This window comes from Geotrypetes seraphini, chromosome 3, assembly GCF_902459505.1.
Source record: "Geotrypetes seraphini chromosome 3, aGeoSer1.1, whole genome shotgun sequence".
NCBI lineage: Eukaryota > Metazoa > Chordata > Amphibia > Gymnophiona > Dermophiidae > Geotrypetes > Geotrypetes seraphini.
Window position 1 is genome coordinate 281514023 of NC_047086.1, and position 19418 is coordinate 281533440.

Genomic DNA, 19418 nt, shown 5'->3' on the forward strand with positions numbered 1-19418 from the left:
TGCATTTCCATGTTCTGCAACAGCATTTCCAGTTAGCAACTCTGCCTCTTGGGCCTCGCGATAGCTCCCACACTTTCATCAAAGTGCTTGTAGTTCAGACAGCTTTCCACCTGCAGGGGGTCCAAGTCCACCCTTCCTGGGACAGCGGGTGATCTGGGATCCATCTCGTTAGGTACGAAGGTGCGGTGGGGACAGTAGTGCCTCTGGTGCAGGCGTTGGCGAGTTCAGGAAGAGACGCTTAACATCCTCCCAGTTCATAGAGTTTCTAGGGCTTCTCTTTGTCTACAGACAGGGCCATGTTTCTTCTCAGGGATAGTGGACAGAACCTTTGTCAGTAGATCAGAATTCTCTTGAATTGTCTTGATCTCTTGGCCTGGTTTTGTCTGCAGGTTCTGAGTAGCCTCCTTGGAGGCGATCCCCTGGGCCAGAGCGCCCATGCGCCCTTGATGGGAGTCCCTCCTGTCTTGGTGATCTCCACTGAGTTTCCCCCCTTCATATGCTGCTCCCCTGGTTGGCGCCAACTAGCAACAATTTTAGCTTGCGGCTTCAGGGGGTGGCTCTCGGCCAAGGATGGCTTATTTGGTTTTCTGAGTGGATGATTGTTATGAGGAATGCCAGCCGGTTGGGTTTGCGGGCTCACTGTGGGGCTCGATCTATTCAGGGGCAGTGAACTCCTGGTCCGCAACATTGGTTCACCAATCATCTGGAACTTCAGCAGAAAGACCAACGGTGCAAGTTTCTTCGATGCCACGGCAGTAGCATAAGTACATCATGAGGGAGCTCTAGTATTCTCTCTCTTGGGCCAGAAAGATCAGTGGTGTTCCACTGGGTAGAAGCGCATCTTTTATCTTTCTCAGCAGCCCATGGGGCAGGAGTCAATAATGTTCAGGCATTCTTCCTCGGTCGACAGTTCCTGGTCTCAGGAGCATGGTCTCTCTTGCAGAAGACATTCTGTCTGAGCTTACGAGAGCTAGGGTTTATCCCAGAGAGTCTTGTTGGCTTTGACAGAGATCTCACAGGCCGGGCACCTTTTCGTTCATTGACCAACGAGGAAGCTAGGGCCAGATGCCTTGGTTTGGCCCTGACTGGCCCACAAGTGCCTGTATGGTTCCTTCCGTGGCCGAACAGCGACGCATCCTAGCCTGGTGTCTCTAGTGGCTCTGGATTGACCTCGCTGCTCATGGTATGCGGTTCTCATACATCTTCAGTGAGATGAGAAGCACTGGCTCCCTTTTCATCGATATCTTCTCAGTCAAGGACCAGTGGCTATGGAGAACTCACAGCATTTGGTCTTACGGCAGGCTCTTGAGCGCTCAGCCTTGATAATGCATGGTTATTCAGGAGTAGTTTCTCAACTTTTTTGCGCTCAAAGTACATCTCTCCTTTGGCTGCTTCTGCCAAAGCCTGAAAGGCTTTACTATAGTGGGGTGCTAGGAACTAGGTGGAGCCTGAGAAGACTCCCAGTTTGGTAGTCCTTCAGGAGGGTTTAGGCAAAATTCTGGCAATGGCCTCCCTGAAAGTTCCAGTTGCAGGCCTGTCGTGTTTTCGATTGCGCAGAGGCACTAGTTCGCTTACTGCTCTTCCAGATGTGTCCAGGGGCATGGTGGGGTGCTTTGTCTGTGTGCTCCCTGCATCTTCCTTTCCCTTCATGGAACCTTACCATTGTTTTGTAGGGCCTTGGTGGGGCCCCTTTTGAACCACTATAGGATGAATTTCTTCTGGACATAACGATTAAGACGGTTTTTCTGGTCATCATTGTCTCAGCACAATGTATTTTGGAGTTTTATGCTCTTTCTCCATTTTCTTCTGTACTGCAACTTTCTTCTTGCTGACAGTGGTCTGGTCTTTCATGTCAACCAAGAGGTTAGGTTGCCTGCTTTTCATCCAACAGGTTCAGAGTGCAAAGATCAGATCTTACACAAATTGGATGTCTGGAGGGTCTTGCTCCATTATTTGGAGAGGACTAATGAGTTCAGGCTGTCTGTGATCTCCTCTTTGTTCTAACTGCTGTGCCTTGATCGCGTAATGGATTAGAATGGCCATTTCTGCAAATTACATCGCCTGTGGTATATAGCCGCCAATTTAGCTTAAAGCAATCTTGACAAGAGGTGTGGCTGCATTGTGGGCAGAATCTCACGGCTACTTGGTCCTCTCTTCATACTTTAACCCGGTTTTATGGTGTGGTTGTGGCAACACATTCTGATGCTGTTTTTCAGGACCTCTGGTTTGATGGCAGGCTCTTCTGTCCCTCCCTAGCTTACATGGCTTTGGTACGTCACCTAGCATATGGAATCCAGAAGGGACATAACAGAATGGAAGATTAGGATTCCATACAACTTGCCCTCTCTGTATTCACTCAGTTGTTTGGAGTAGCCTGCTCCTTTCTGCCTTGGTTACTCTCATTAGAGGCTTGAACATTTTCCAGCCAGTTGCCAGTTCCTGTGGGGAGTTTCTGTGAGTATGCACATTACCAAAGGCTTTTCTTGGGCTGCTCGCTGCACACTGCATTGTTCCTTAATGTTTTTCTGAGTTGCCTTTGTGCCTGTTATTACCTGCTAATATTTTGCAGAACAAACCAGTTCATGAATTACTTCTGTTGATGGGGCTTCTCCCCTGTACCCCCTTGTCATGGATTTATTCAGGTATGTTGCTTGGCTTTGGGACTTAACTGGATTTGTTTACCAGCTCTCAGGCTAAGAGGGTGGAACATATGCTCATAAAAGTTGTGGATTTGTGCAGTACCCGGACTGCGGGTTGGGATTTAACACTTACCATATGGAATCTTCCAGGGACTAACAGAAAGAAGATTATCGAAGGCATACTAAGGTAATTTGTTAAATCATTATAATCTCTAACTATACTTTTGTTAGATTCATGTTAGTCTTATGAATAAGATTTAATTAAGTTTAGAAAACTATAACCGTGTTTCTCTAGGAGACTTTCCTTGAAAAAGCTCTGGCGAAACATAGGTCTGTGTTGGAACAAGAATTCCCTAGCCATACCTACACAATAGATGAGTATTACAAAGTTTTTTGACTAAATATTCTAAATGAAATAAGAATTTCAAAGTGAGATGAAGATTTAAATTTAATAAGACCAATGATGATCATGGTGTGGAACACTGTGTGTAAAGTTTGAATACATACAGTTGCGCCAAGGTCCAATGGTATAGCTAGAAGATTGACTGGATTTTAAGGTGTACTATTGAAAATAGTGATATGAGTATATACCTTGAACACTAAATGCTGAAAATATAAGTCCTAACAAGTAGTGACCATTTACCATGTTACATCAATGACCTGTATTCTGGACCTATATTATCATCTTCACAGGGGTACTCCTCCTTGGGTACCTCTCTCGCTCTCCTGAGAGCCAGTGCACAACCCTTCATTTTTACCACCCACAGAACAATGAGAGACACAAACACACAAACAGGATATGGGCATTGCAAGATACAGGCACACAGACAAGCAATTATACAGGGACACATACAAAAGTGGCAGAGAAACACATTTATTTTATTTTATATCCTGTCCTCCCTAGAGAGCTCAGAACAGGTTACAAGGTAACATACATAATAATTAAACATACCCAGCTAGAATAACACAACACACACAGCTGCCCTAGCACAAAAAGGAAGGAGGGGCAGGTTTTGCTTTGTGTTAAATGATGTGAACAGAGTGGGTGAGTGGGAGAGAATGGAGCAGTAGGGTTTATACGAGGGCAGAGGAGTTGATATTTTGAGGACGAGCAAGGATGACCCAAGCACTGTTGTTTTTTGGTGATTTAATGAACCAACCAACTCTCTAGGCCCCCTCATTGTATCCCAAGATGCACTGGGAGGGGGGAGTCTCATCATTTGCAGCATGTGGTCCTGTAGGCAGGAGGGAGCTTCCCTCCTGCCATTTGCTCTTCCAAAGGTATGGGAGGTGAAGTTCCGGGGATGTGGGAGGGGGGCCTAGGAATGTTAAGGGGATGTAGGGGAAGCAGGGATGTCAGGGCGATGTTGGGATGTCAGGTGAGATGTGAGGGATATCAGGGCAAGGTTGGGATGGCAGGGGGAGGAGTGTAGGGCTCTGTGGCTCAGCTAATCTTGGCAGGGGGAATCCCCATTAGCTGAGCCGCCACAAATCCCTGAAACCGGCTCAGCTGATGGGGATTCACTCTGTTCCTTCTGCTGCGATCAGACAAGGTAGTTGGTGGGTACGTCTATAAAACTTGCTTTTGTACGTTTTTCACATGGACCTTTTTTTTTTTTTGTAATGGACCATAAAGGTAGACATCCTAAGGACCAAAACTTATACCTAGCTCATTTTCAAAAATAAAAGATAAGTTTGGCAGCTTTGAAAATTGACATTTTTCCTGTTGGGTTTCTAGACGTCTTGCACAAAACATCCAACCTCAGACTTAGGCACATTTTTGATTGTGTCCCTCCACGGTACTGGCATAGAGCAAAAAGTGCTTCCTGGGTGAATTTAAACCCTTAATTGTAAATGTGAGAACCTTGCCTACACAAACAGCAAGCTCCCAATAGAGGCAGCTTTCTTCCCAGGCTGCCTGCTAAGTCTCTTGCTCAAGTTCTGGTTCCAGCTACTTCTCCCCCAAGACTCTTGTCATGTTTGGCTAAAGGAATTTTTGCTGGACAGATGGTACATCTCTCAAACACTTATTTTAACTTTTGCTTCTGCTTTTCTTTGAGTTTTAACTGGGTATAGCAACTGGTTAATTCCTAACCTCCAAGACCCCTGAGGTCCTGACCCAGCTGGTGATTCACAATGCACACATATTTTTCTTCTTTATATAATTCCACTTAGTGTGATCCCTGCTATTTAGTAATCTATCTCCTCATTTTCAGTATGCATATGGCACCTGTCTTTTCCAGACTTAACTTCAATGTTTCTCCAGGTATTTTTTCCACTGGGACCTGTCAAAGTGAACATACATACATACTCTTATTTTGAAAATTGGTGCATAATCCAATAGTAAGAAGACCCAGCAGATCTTACAGCAATGAAAACAAATGAGAATTGTCTTTACAGTGCATACACAGTCTCTATATGAAACAACTGTGTGTGGGTCATTTTATAATTTTGAACAGATGGATCTAGCTCAATTACATTTGGTGTAGACTTTGGTCACAGGAACACTTTACAGTGTTTGCCATAAAAAAGTGTACTGAAAATCAAACCAAGTCTAGATAGAATGTTACTCTTAAGGGGAAATGGTCACAGAATATCAGTATACCCAGATCTCCAAAATAAAGAGATTCATAATAAAAGCTAATTTCTTTCATAAAAGTAGATTATTTGACACCATTTCCACAGCAGTAAATAAGGCACATGACTGTACAATAGTATTTAAAATGTTTGCAGTGTGAAATAATACATTTAAAAAGACTTCTCATATTTTGGCAATTGATAAAAGTATAATACTTATTAAAAATTCTGAATAAAATTTTTTTCACATATTTGAATTTTCAAAATCATTCATTCACATAACATATAACAGCTCTCACTCCCCCTTGTGCGTGTAGATTATATATAAAGAGAGCACCAACGAAGCATAAGCTTGTTCTCTTCTTTACAATTTAAATTTCATTACGTTAACTTTTATAGTCTGTCTGAAGATTTAATGTTCATAGCAAAGGGTTGGTTAGTCGAGAGAAAAGTCTGCTTCTTCATCAGTTTTCGAAATAGTCCCTCTGAATTGGCTAGAAGTTCTTCACGTTTCCCACATTCAACGACACTGCCCTGATTAAGGACAGCGACAGCATCTGCATTCTGAATGGTGGAGAGGCGGTGAGCAATGATAAGAACAGTCCTTCCTTCCATGAGTCGCTCTAGAGCCTCCTGTACCAAGTATTCATTTTCAGCATCCAAGGCACTAATTCACAAGAAAAAAAGGAAACAGTATGCTACTGTTTGTTCATGCCTTATAATACATACACATTGCTCTACTGCAGCAGTCTTACTGATCCAGACTTTTGAATGTGATTCATAATAAAATGCACTACACACATTCCAAAGGTGGACTACTAGCCCTATTTTGTCAGCACATGTTTGTTTGATTCTGAGAACCAAAATGAGTCAGTGTTGGTGAACAGAAATAAGTAGATTTATTTCAATATTGTAAAAAAAAAAAAAAAAATCACATGCCAACAACAACAACAAAAACATTTTCTTGATGCCTTGGTTTTTTTTTTTACCTGTTCCTGGGGTTATTTGGGGCACTGATTCAAAAAATTGTACTGGATAGACTGCATCAGCTCTAGTTTCTTAGGTATGGTTGAATTTATTAATTTTTTAACCGCTATTTAAAAGATCTCTTCTACAGAATCGGGATGTCATAACAAGCTTTCTTTTTTGAATGAGAAATTTATGTATTTAAATTACCCACATTTTTGTGTGTGTGTATAGTGACCTTTGTTTCACAACTATTCATCTACTTCCTTTCCTATAATGAACACTGGCATAAAAATGTAAAGATCAAATGACAAAATCGCCTTTGTTCTGTTATATTACATAATTATGTGCAAAAAATTTAGATGGTAAACATGGTTTCCTTAAACTACATAAATTTGTATTTCAAAGGTTTCTCAAACTGATCTGTTTAAAACAGTTGCACATAGATTTAAATTCTAACGGGTTTTTCAACTTTGTCTTCTGTTACCTGGTTTGTGGTTTTGTGTACAAGTTAGCAGATATAGTGAGAGTGTTTACATATTTCCAACTGTAGTTTTACATCCAAAACATTGGATTATAAAAGGTAAGTAATTTAACAATATAATTGTTATGATCATATAGGAGGTGTGTGTATATTTCCATTCATTTCATTTTTGCAGATCAAACACCATAGATGTTATGGCTACTTTAAGACAGCTGCTTGAATCGTCCCGCTGTATTTTGATATATTTGTGGGGAGTACACACTGAAAGCAAGTAAGAAACCTATTTCAAAGTTTATAAAAAGAGCATATGTAAATTATTTTGGTGTCAAGCTTGGAGATCAAGATAAGCCATGGGCTCCTCATACTGTATGCAGTACTTATATGGAGCATTTGCGCCAGTAGACAAATGGAAAGAGAAGCTGCCTGAAATTTGGAGTTTCAGTGGTTTGGAGGGAACCGAAAAACCACTTTGATGACTTATTTTTGTATTTTTGCTAAGAAATGTAAGGTTATGCATTTGGGCTGCATAAACCCAAGGGAATACCAAGGCGTACCAAGGGGGAGACGGGGGGGGGGGGGCGGTCCGCCTCGGTTGCAAGCCCTGAGGGGGTGCTCCTGGCCTTGGCGTCCAGTTCCCCCCCCCCCACCCCGACGTCCGGATTTTCTCCCCGCACTGTTTGCGGTGGAGAAGCAGCCTGCAGCGGGATCACGATTCCAGCGATCCCTGCGCTGCTTCGGCGCTGCTTCCTCTGCCGCGGTCCCGCCCCTCCTCTGACATCAGAGGACGGGCGGGATCGTGGCGGAGGAAGCAGCGCAGGGATCACTGGCATTGCAATCCTGCTGCGGGCTGCTTCTCTACTGTAGGTGGTGCGGGGAGGCCAGGGGGGCGAGCAGTCCTTTGAGGTGGGGCGGGCAGGCAGGCCTTCAAAGGGGGGGTGACAAGCAGGCAGGAAGGCCAGGGGGACAGGCATGCAGGCAGGCCTTCAAGGGGGGGACAGGCCTTCAAAGGGGGGATAGGCCTTCAAGGGGGGGGACAGGCAGGCAGGCTTTCAAGGGAGGGACAGGCCTTCAAGGGGGGAACAGGCAGGCCTTCAAGGGGGGGACAGGCCTTCAGGGGGGTGCAGGCCTTCAAAGGGGGGGACAGGCCTTCAAGGGGGGGGGATAGGCCTTCAAGGGGGGGACAGGCAGGCAGGCTTTCAAGGGAGGGACAGGCCTTCAAGGGAGACAGACAGGCAGGCCTTCAAAGGAGAGGGATAGGCCTTCAAGGGGATCAGACAGGCAGGCCTTCAAGGGGGGGGGACAGGCAGGCCAGGGGGACAGGCAGGCCTTCAAGAGAGGGACAGGCCTTCAAGGGGGGGGACAGGCCTTCAAGGGGGACAGACAGGCAGGCCTTCAAGGGGGGGGGGGGGGACAGGCAGGCAGGCCTTCAAGGGGGGGGACAGGCAGGCAGGCAGGCCAGGGGGACAGGCAGGCAGGCCTTCAAGGGGGAGTGGACATGCAAGCAGGCCAGGGGGACAGGCAGGCAGGCCTTCAAGGAGGGGACAGGCAGGCAGGCCTTCAAGGGGATCAGGCAGGCAGGCCTTCAAGGAGGAGAGAGTCCTTCAAGGGGGGGAGAGAGTCCTTCAAGGGGGTGGTGCAGGCCTTCGGGGGGGGGACAGGCCTTCAGGGGTGGGATGCAGACCTTTAAGGGGGTGAATGGCCTTCAGGGAGGGGAGGCCCTGGTGTAGAAGTACACGGAGGGAATGGGGGGGTTCAAAGAGACACGCATATGCCAGACTTTGGGTGGGAAGAAATAATGGGTCTGAAAATAGAGAAGAGGGAGAGAGATGATGGATCATGGTTTTTAGGGAGGGAAGGAACAGAAAGTGAGAGAAGTTGGACACAAGGGATGGTGTGGAGGGGGGGATAGAGATACTGGATAGGAGGATAGCTGGGAAAAGAAAGGGAGAAATGGTGGACCCTGGGGTGGTGGGGAAGGAGGGAGAGATGCTGGATGAAAGGGTAGTTAAGAAAAGATGGATCTGTGGAGGGAGATGAAAAAAGGAAAGATGCCAGACCTCCTGGGGAGGGAAGGGAAACGGGGAGGACAGAGATGGCAGATGGATGGTTAGCATGCAGAAAGAGGGAAGAAGGAGACCCTGGCAAGCAAGTTATCAGAAGACAACTAGAGCCTTGGACGAACAAGATTTTAAAAATAACCAGACAACAAAAGGTAAAAAAACTAATTTTATTTTCTGTTTTGTGTTTACAATATGTCAGATTTGAAATGTGTATCCTGCCAGAGCTGGTGTTAGACCGCAAACGTGAGCTAGGATTTAACAGAGAGAGGAAAAGTCCTTTTTGTTTCTTTATTTTATTTACACCACAGCACCAGTGTGGTTAGGAGAAGCCAAAGGGGGGTGAAAAAGCTATAAAATAAACCCACCAGGATGTTTGAAAAAACAAATAAACACCCAATTGGGCAGGAAAATCGAATCGAAAAACCAATTTAATAGGCTGAATCGAATCAAAATTTTTTTTTTCCCTGAATTGGGCAGCACTAGTTTGCGCTACTGATCTTAGACTTTAGGACCTGGGATTGGGGAGAGATGGCATCCTCAGTACTTTATAATGCAAGTGAAACGAGGATTTGGTCAGACTTTTGAAGGGTCTGCAGAAGAAAAATATTGTATAGGCCGGGGACATGAGACAGCAGGAAACGGGAACTTTTCTTCCTTCTATTTTTGTGATTGGCAAGGCTGAGGATGTCAGAGAGTTCAGTTAAAATATGTGCTTTATAAGAAAAATATAATAATGTGTTTTATAAAGTTTATATTATTGCTGGCCTACCCGGTGAGGTGTTCCTAATGATGGTGGTGGTGGCAGCGTGTCAATGTGAGAGCAACAGGTGGTCTGGAAAATTCTGCTGAGCAAACTCCGGGCCCATTTCCACCCCCCAGTTACTCCACTCCACTCCACTCAACTGGTTCACACACTGAGTGGGTCTTTGGGTGTTGTGACTGGGTAGTTGTTTTGGGATCTCTTCCAGTGGTTTGTCAGTATCTCCTTGTGGTCCAAGGAAGGAAACTTTGTTAACCTTAGCATTGACTTTCAGAATATGTTTGTAACAGCACTGCTTGTGTGGCATTAGGCTAAGTAGTGATCGAAAGAAAAAAAACAGACCTTTGCACATTTTTGCACTATATGGTGGGTGTATGAGGAGATTCACATTTCCTGCACAGCTAAGTCCTTGTGAAGTTACCTTGTTCTTTCTGTATTTGACATCTAGCAAGGTCTCTGTTTGGAAGGAAAGATCTAAGCTTAAAAATGAAATGGCCAGAAGTTATGGTAAAAGCAGATAGCGTTGCTGATTTTAAGAAAGGTTTGGACAAATTCCTGGAGGAAAAGTCCATAGTCTGTTATTAAGACATGGAGGAAGTGTCTGCTTGCCCTGGATCGGTAGCATGGAATGTTGCTACTCTTTGGGTTTTGACCAGGTACTAGTGACCTGGATTGGTTACCATGAGAATGGGCTACTTAGGCTATTCTTATGTTATGTTCTCATCTGTAGGGGCCTTTGTTTTCACTTCTTATTTTAATGTATTTTTTTTCTGGGAACTTATTAGTGTTTTTTAGAATGGGAACAAAAATGGAAGAGAATTAATGTGTGTGGGTTACTAATTTCTTCAGCTAAATAATTAAATCCACCTCAACCAGATATAGGAGAACTCGCGCACCATTCACACACCCTCCAACCAAAATCGTCAAAAGAAAAAAAAAACTGTTCGACAACCTCCTAACACTCGACCCCCAACTCTACAACCTATTGACCTCGACCACAGACTACAAAACCTTCAAAAAAGAAATAAAAACCCTTCTATTCAAAAAACACATAAAACCGAACTAACACAATCAGAACTGTCCCAAGTATCACCTGCAACTACTCCATATGTACTTCTGATGTCATGACAATTCAGACATAATTTATATTATGTTTGGAATAATGGTTACATATATGAGGTTCAATAAAAGAAAATTTTCATTGCCTGTTTCTATTATGACCATTTATTCCGTTTCATGGTTATTACAAAAAATATTTTTTTACATGGGGGGTGTCAAAAAATGATGGGCCCCGGGTGCCACATACTAGAGAATGACATGGGGAAAAAATCTGTCCCCGTCACCGCCCTGTCCCCGGCCCACCATCCTCTGCATCGCCCCGTCACCGCCATTCCTTTCATCGCCCCGTCACCGTCCCCGCAGCATCCATATAAGCCTTAGTACTGTAATATTTAGCTTATTCCTTTCTTATAAATCAAAGTTCCTGCTGCTGAACTAGAGAAAGAGATGTTCAGCTGGCAGGGCTTTGTTTATAAATTTTTATCAACACAACTAATATACTACTTTATCCTAAAGCAAAAAATAAATAAATAAATAAATAGAATTTTTTTTCTACCTTTGTTGTCTGGTTTCTGCTTTCCACATCTACTCATTCAATTCCTTCAATCCACTGTGTGTCTTCTCTCTGCGTCTTCCATTTGCGGTTACTGTGCCGTCCCTTCACCCTCCCCCAATTGGTCTAGCACCCATCTTCTTCCCTCCGCTCCCCCATAGTCTGGCATCTGTCTTCTTCCCACTCTGTCTTCCACATTTCCCTTCAGGGTCTGTTCCTCTCTACCCTCTTTCAATGTCTGTTCTATTCCTTTCTACCACCACCCTTCCCTCCCTCCTTTACCATCTGTTCCTTTCTACCACCCTTCAGCTCCTCTCGCGTGGCCTATCTATCTACCTCCCTCTCTCTTATTTTCGTGGCACGTTACAATGTAATTTGTGCAAGCCCCTGGAGCCTGCGAGCTTTGTCCCTGTCCCATTCCCACAAACCATCTCGTTTCTGTGTTCCTATTTTCCCCATTTCTAATATCTCTCCTATGTATCTGCCATTGCCCCCCCCCCTGTGTCCATATACCATCCCCATGGAATGTCCCCTTTATGTCTCTGTCCCTATGCCCCATGCACATAATTTCCCCTCTTTCTGTTACCTTCCTCTGTCCAGATTTCCCCTATCTTCCTCTTCCATACCAGCGTGTCTTCTTTTCAACCCCATCTAGCTTCTTTCCCTCTTTCTCCCCCCCCCCTGCTTCCAGCATCTGTCTTACCTGCCTGTCTTCCCCTTTCTTTCCTGCTGTGGGTTTCTTTCTTTCCCTCTTCATCCCCTTGGCCCAGAATTTTTTTTCCTTTCACTCCCTCCTTCCTAGTATGAGCCGGGAACAAACGCGATCAAAGAGTCTAGCAGCCCCCACCTACCCGATCGCAGCATTTAGCCAGCTCCCTCCCTCCACCTCACCTTACATTCTGAGTTTGCCGGCTTCCTTTTTCCCTGAGCCGCAAGTGTTTAAAAAGACGCTCACGCGCGGCTGCGCGAGTCCATCAAGCTTCTCCTCTCCTGCAACTTCCTGTTTCCGGTTGCGTCAGAGGAGAAGCTTGATGGACTCGTGCAGCCGCGCGTGCACGGCTTTTTGAACGCGTGCGGCTCAGGAAAAAGGAAGCCGGCAAACTCAGAATTTAAGGTAAGGTGGAGGGAGGGAGCTGGCTAAACGCTACAGGCGGGCGGTGGCTGCGGGGACCGCGCAATCCTTAATGCCTCACTGCGGAGACAAGACCATTCACCGCTCCACGGGCGGTGAATGGCCTTGTCCCCGTCTCCGCAGCGACTGTTATTTTTCATTCCCCGTTTTGGCGGGTTACCCGCGGCTAAACGCGGATAGCCGCGGGTAACCGCCACCGTGTCATTCTCTACCACAGGGTACAGTTTAGGGGTGAAGAACTTATGTGCACAACAGAAGAACGGGACTTGGGTGTAACTGTATGTGATGATCTTAAGTTGACACTAATAGGAAGTAAGCTCTTTCCATTTTATTAAGCTCTATCCTTTTTGTTAATTCTTTTTTATTAATTCTTTTTTACTGGGGAACAGTGACCTCAAGTGCCCACAGTTGTTTGACTTAGAACAAGTCTTGTCAATCCAACCATTTCATGAGCTATCACAAGTCTCATGTAACCCCCAGTAAAAAAAGAATTAATAAAAAAGAATTAACAAAAATGAAAGAGCTTACTTCCTATTAATATCACACAGGAAGGGTATTGTGTCATTGACAGAAATTAAATATGATCTTTTGTTGGCCCAACAGGTTGAAAAGGTTACGGCGAAAGCTAGGAGGATGCTAGGTTGCATACGGAGAGGTATGGCCAGTAGGAAAAAGGAGGTATTGATGCCCCTGTTTAAGACTTTGGTGAGAACTCATTTAGAATATTGTGTACAATTCTAGAGGCCGCACCTTCAAAAAGATATAGAAAGGATGGAGTTGGTCCAGAAGAAGGCTACTAAAATGGTATGTGGTTTTCATCATAAGGCATATGGAGACAGACTTAAATATCTCAATCTCTATACTTTGGAGGAAAGGCCGGAGAGGGGAGTTATGGTAGAGACGTTTAAATATCTACGTAATGTAAATGCACATGAGTGGAGTCTCTCATTTAAAAGGAAACTCTGCAATGAAAGGGCATAGGATGAAGTTAAGAGGTGATAGGCTCCGGAGTAATCTAAGGAAATACTTTTTATAGAAAGGATGGTAGATGCATGGAACAGTCTCCCGGAAGAGGTGGTGGAGACAGAGACTGTGTCTGAATTCAAGAGGGCCTGGGATAGGCACGTGGGATCTCTTGGAGAGAGAAAGAGATAATGGTTACTATGGATGGGCAGACTAGATGGGCCATTTGGCCTTTATCTGCCATCATGTTTCATGTTTCTATTGTTAATCAAATTAATCATGACAAATGGTCTTACCCTGATCTACCTTCAACCAGGAGATCTATTTCACACTCGGATCTTGTACCCGTTGCACCTTTCCATGAGCTACTACAGCTCTTAGAGTATGAGTCTTGCATGTCTTATAACGCACAAGGTAAAGAAAGTGGGGCAGTGACAGTAATTCCCAAACAACTTCACAAAGTGAATGTTTTGACCTTAATGAATTGAATGATCTGATCAGGCATCTTTACAAGGAGTCTTCTGAATTGCTTGTCTCCAGACTAAAGGAAAATAATGTACTTCAGCCTAGAATGAAAATTACATTTTATCGAAGGAGAGAAAAGGACTTGCTGCCATTCTTTACCGAAGACTACAACTTAGTATTCTGCAATAACATTGGAAACCTTCTAAAGAAAATGGGTCTTTCAGAATATAACCCAAGTGAGTGGTGTCTTTTCATTGAAAGTTCAAAACTAAGTTTGAAATGTGTTCTTTTAAATAACGGTAACAAATATGGTTCTATTCCAATCGGTCATTACACCAGGATGAAAGAAGAGTATAAGGCCATCTCTTTAGTCTTGGAAAAGATAAATTACCAAGAACATCAATGGGTGATTTGTGTAGACTTTTTTTTTTTTTGTTTGAAATAATTTTTATTAAACAGAAAAAGCACTGAACAGCCAAGGAAAACAATACATAACAGACAGAGCTGGAAATAAGCAAAGCATCAAAGCTAACAGGGGAGCACCCCCCCTAAAAAGAGGGGAAGATCAACCCCACGATGCCCGGAAAAGGGCAGATCAAATCGAATCAAAAGCTACCCCGGCTCAGTCCGCATATGAAAGAAGCACAGAGTGCATGTAAGCTGATCAGTACAATTCAACGTTTTGTAATAAACAGAACCCCCAAGAAAAATACAGAAAAAGAAAACCCTCAGTATCCAGCCAACTCACACGCGCCACGGCATCCATACTCCAGTCACACCTCAGTCACACCAACCCGCACACTCACACACCAGCAACCATCCAAGCAAACAAAGAAACAAATAACCCCCCCCAGTCCAGTGAAAGTGAATATGGGTAAGACGCATCTCCAGTCACAGAGAGCCAACCTCCAGTACAGTAGCATCCCATAGAGATCGGTACAGGCGCCGGGACGCCGACATCGGCTCCGGGCTAATGCGAAGCTCCCAGCGAGCCACCTCGAACAAGGAGCGCTTCCACCACAGCACCTCAGGCGCAGTGGCATCCATCCAGAGACGGAGCACTCCGCGCTTGGCCACCAGCAGGGCGGTGTACAGAAAACGCCAGTGCTCTGAACTAAGGCCCTGGTCTAGCACCTCCCCCTCACACCCCAGTAGAATAAGTAAATAGGACCACTGGACAGGCAGTTGTACAACCCTAGCCAAGAAATCCAGCACCCCATTCCAATAGGGTTCCAGCTGCGGACATTCCAATAACATATGTACAAGGGTGCCACGCATACGCTGACATTTAACACATAGATCAGATTCCCAAAGGCCCGCCCTCCTGCCCCGGACCCTGGTAAAATATGTTCGGTGTAGTATTTTGAATTGTATCTCCTGTAGAGAAACATTCCTCGCCCCCCTGGAGATGCATGAGAAGCAGGCAACCAACATCTCAACCCCGACCGGCTCCCCCAGCTCCTCAGCCCATTGGGAAGCCAAACCAAGGAGCCGAGGGTCCGGTCGTTCCGCCCGGGCCATCCTATACCGAGTAGAGAGAGAATTCATAGAAGCAGGGAGAGAAAGAAAGATGTGATCGACCTTCAAGAAACGATAGCCATTCGGGGCGCATTTCCGCGAGGTCTCATAAAAATGACGCAGCTGTAAATAAGCGAAGAAAGGCATATCAGGGAGAAACCAGTGACGGCGGAGATCAGCAAGGGAAGGGAAAGTCCCATCCGCGGATGGTGACGAGTCAACATGCCCCAAGCAGAAACAGGTGCCAAAGCAGGCCTCGTGCTCCACCAACACCCGGTGGGAACGCAGGGTTGCCCCTAATGAATTGAAAAGCCCAGTGGTCCCGCAGTCCCCCCCCTATCCGGCGCCGCCACCAAAGCAGCGCTCGCCACAGCGGATCCAGCCAAAGAGAATTACAACCCGTCCGGGGGCGCTGCCACCCAGGGACATCAAGACAAGCCAGCGCACAGTGCGGGGCAACCCAAGAATCGAACAATCTCGGAGGAGCGAAGCGGGAGCCGAGCGTGTAGAGTTCATGCACCCAGCGCAGCAGGGCCGCCACATTATATAGCCGGAGATCTGGGAGCGCTAAACCACCCCGGTCTCTGCTCTGCGTAAGTCTCCAAAAACCAACGCAGGCCCTCCGGTTCCGCCAGATAAAGGAGCCAATAAAGGACCTGTATGCCCTCTCCTCGGTCGACCGCAACCACAGGGGAATCATCTGTAAAGGGTAAAGAATCTTGGGCAGCAGAACCATTTTTACTAAGGCAATACGGCCAAAAAGTGACAGGGGGAGGTCCCCCCATCGATGACAAGCATCCCGAAGTTGGGCAAGACGATTCACAATATTGCTTCGATAAACCCCGGCCCAGTCAGCGCTAAGAAAGATCCCTAGATATTTAAGCTCTCCCACCGCCCATCTGAAAGGGAAAGAGGGTAGCGTTCGCGATGCGCAAGGCATAGTGACAGGGAGCGCCTCAGACTTGCTGAAATTGATACACAGTCCGGAGAAAGTCCCAAAAGAGTCAATAAAGGAAATTATGCAAGGGAGAGAGAAAGAGCAGCATATCATCCGCAAACATGGTAATTTTGCATAGCTCCGCCCCCACCCGAATGCCCTCTACTCCTGGGGCGTCTCGAATCTTAGCCGCCAGCGGTTCAAGCGAAAGTATAAACAACAACGGCGTCCCTCTCCGCAAAGGAAAAGGAGCTGTGCGCTGACGGTTAATAAGAAGCTGAGCGGTAGGAGCCGTATATAAACGTACCACCCAGTCAAGGAAAGAACCAGTAATACCAAAGCGACGCAAGACCCAGAAAAGATAAGGCCAAACAACCTTATCGAAGGCTTTTTCGGCGTCTAAACTAGCCAGCAAATCGTCCCCAGGGCGTCCCCTGCCCTCCCTTAGAGCCATCAATGCCTTGAGAATGTTAGCCGAGGAAAAGCGCCCAGGCACAAAACCCACCTGGTTAGGGTGTACTAGCAAAGGGACAACCTGAGCCAGGCGCTTAGCCAAGATAGCCGTAAGAAGTTTCATATCCTGGTTAAGCAGAGATATGGGTCTATAGGAACCCACCAAGGTGGGATCCTTGCCCGGTTTAGGAAGCACCACGACGTGAGCATGGTTCTGCTCCGGGAGAAGTCTATCCGAGGCCTGCATATCACCAAACATGGCGCATAAGGCAGGGCCCAAATGATGTTGTAAGATCTTATAAAACTCGGGCCCCATGCCGTCCGGTCCTGCAGCCTTAGCTAGTTTCAAACGTCCTATAGCCATGGAGATCTCTCGACAAGTAATAGGGGCATTGAGTAAGTCACAGTGCGCCTCCGAGGCTAATGGGAGATTCAAGTCTCGAAAGAAAAGATCCTGAGCCTCAGTATCATACACGCCCGCGCTATATAAGTCGCTGTAAAAACGTACAAATTGGGACTGGATATCCGTCTCCGTCCTATGCGACACATCTGAGGAGTCCCGAATATGGGAAATGCACGCTGCACGGCGATGTGGGCGCACCAGGTTGGCCAGGAGCTTTCCTGCCCGGTTGCCCCACCGATAAAGTTGAAACTTGTACACATCAAGATGAGTTAAGGCCCGCGCAGAAAGAATAGCGTCAATTTGTTTACGCAGCCGGAGATACGACTGTCGAGCTTCCTCAGAACTGTGCCGCAGATGGTATAACCGGCATTCCCTCAGTTGTTTTGCCAAGGACGTGAGTTCAGCATCCCGGAGCTTTCGCTTGCGAATTGAGTAGGCGATTATGCAGCCACGAAGATAAGCCTTCGCTGCTTCCCAGAATACGGTATCCGAGACCTCGGTCCCTTCATTCGTCTGCTTATACTTAGACCATTCCTCGATGAGGTAGGTGTGAAATTCCTCATCTAGATACAAGGAGGGGTTAAAGCGCCAAATGCGATCAACCAGAGAGCCGCTACCCCACTTGAGAGTCAGTGTCACCGCGGCATGATCACTGAAAGGAACATCCAATATTTGGGTGTGCACCGTCCGCCCAATGGAGCGAGAGGGGAGGAGAAAGTAGTCCAGGCGGGAGTGGCAATGATGAACCCCTGAGAAAAAGGTGAAGTCCACCTCCCCGGGGTGGTAAACCCTCCACACATCCTGGAGGTCTAGCTCTCCCATCAGGAAGTTCACCCCCCTACGCTCGTTATCCGCCGCCACTGGTCTCGGAGGCTTACAATCAATGGAGGGGTCGCTAGTGATGTTGAAATCCCCGCCCACCAGGAGCTCATAATTCGGTAATGCTATCAAGTGGGCCACTAGAGTAGAGAAGAAAGAGGGAGTGTAGACATTAGGAGCGTAAACATTGCAGAGCACCACAGATCTATCATTCAGGGTCCCCGCCCAGATGACAAAGCGGCCCTGAGGGTCCCTGATAACCCTGTGGGTAACCGCTACCACCGCCTTATGGATGAGAATAGCCACCCCCCGCTGCCTGGACAAATAAGATGACGCCACCACTTCCCCCACCCAATCACGCTGCAACTTCTGATGTTCGCAGGCCGTGAGGTGAGTCTCCTGTAGAAAAGCCACAGAGACCTTTTCTTTCTTCAAGAACGACAGGACCTTGGTACGCTTCACAGGAGAGTTGATGCCTGCCACGTTCAGCGTGAGACACACCAAGTCAGCCATATCCATGGGAGGTACCCAGCACCAATGCACCGTCCCAGCGAAACAGCGCACAATCCCTGAGGGTCTCCCAGCCAAACCCCCAAGGACAATCAATAGAGCCCCACACCCTCCACTGAACTAGAGAGACACCCCCCACAACCAAAATCCCCCTCCCCCACCCCATTTCCACACCACACAAACATGCACACTCAAGCACACCCCACACGAGCAGTCCACCACCCACCAGACATACAAAACCCCATCCGTTCACCTTCCCGCTCCCCCCACCCAGACCCAACCAACACCCCAGCCAACCCCTCCCCCCCCCCACAGTAAAAACATATTACTGAAAGCCCCCTCCAACCCCCTCACGCAAAAAGACCCAGAAAGCCTCAGAATCCATCCCAACCCAAACATAGCCAGAAGTAGCAAAAGACAAATCAAACAGAGCAAGGGGCAAGGTTCGAAGTACCCGACACCCAAAGTCCAGAGTCCAGGATCCCTGTGTGTAGCAGCCTAGCCCAGGGATCCGGATGGGAAAGTCCAGAGCAGGTGTCAAGGTGAGAATATCAGCAGGAACAGCAGTGTATTACACCCCAAAAATAGCCAGCAGGGCAACCAGGAACCCGACATAGGAGGAAAGCAGGACTGGCCCCAGAGTCCCAGGGCCCCCCCAAAAATGAAACATAGGGCAAAGGTGCAAGGCTATCCAGCCCCGGGTCCAGTCACTAGAAAGACAGAATCTGAAGAAAGTCATAGGGAAGCGAAGCAGATCCTCTCAGGGCTCCGGAGGGGTAGGCGCCAAAGATCTTATATAAGCCTGTAGTGCCTCCACGTCCTCGCAGGTCTTCGGTCCCCCGGCCTCAAAGACCCGGACCCGTGCAGGATATTGCACCACGAAGCGAAGGCCTCTGTTGCGGAGCTCGGTGCAATAAGGTGCCAGGGCGCGCCGGCGAGCAGCCACCTCAGCAGAGTAATCATTGAAGAGTAGGATCTTAACGCCTTCATGCTCCAGCGCGCCCTTTTTTCTATAAAGAGCCATGATCTGAGCCTTGTCAGCAAAGTTCAAATACCTGGCAATAACAGGTCGGGGCCTACCCGCGCCCTCTCGGCGCGGGCCCAGGCGATGCACCCTCTC

The 19418-nt window shown here is 46.9% G+C and overlaps 1 protein-coding gene across 2 annotated transcripts in view; it reads right to left on the reverse strand.

The window, feature by feature from the left end:
- Window positions 1-4246: 4246 nt before the first annotated feature.
- The window catches only part of ABCB10 (ATP binding cassette subfamily B member 10), a 94142-nt gene continuing 78970 nt past the window's right edge, over window positions 4247-19418 (reverse strand). For both annotated transcript variants that reach the window (XM_033938879.1, XM_033938880.1), the window contains exon 13: window positions 4247-5883. In XM_033938879.1, the coding sequence (XP_033794770.1) occupies window positions 5610-5883 (274 nt within the window). In that variant the 3' untranslated portion in view covers window positions 4247-5609. The remainder of the gene's footprint in view (window positions 5884-19418) is intronic.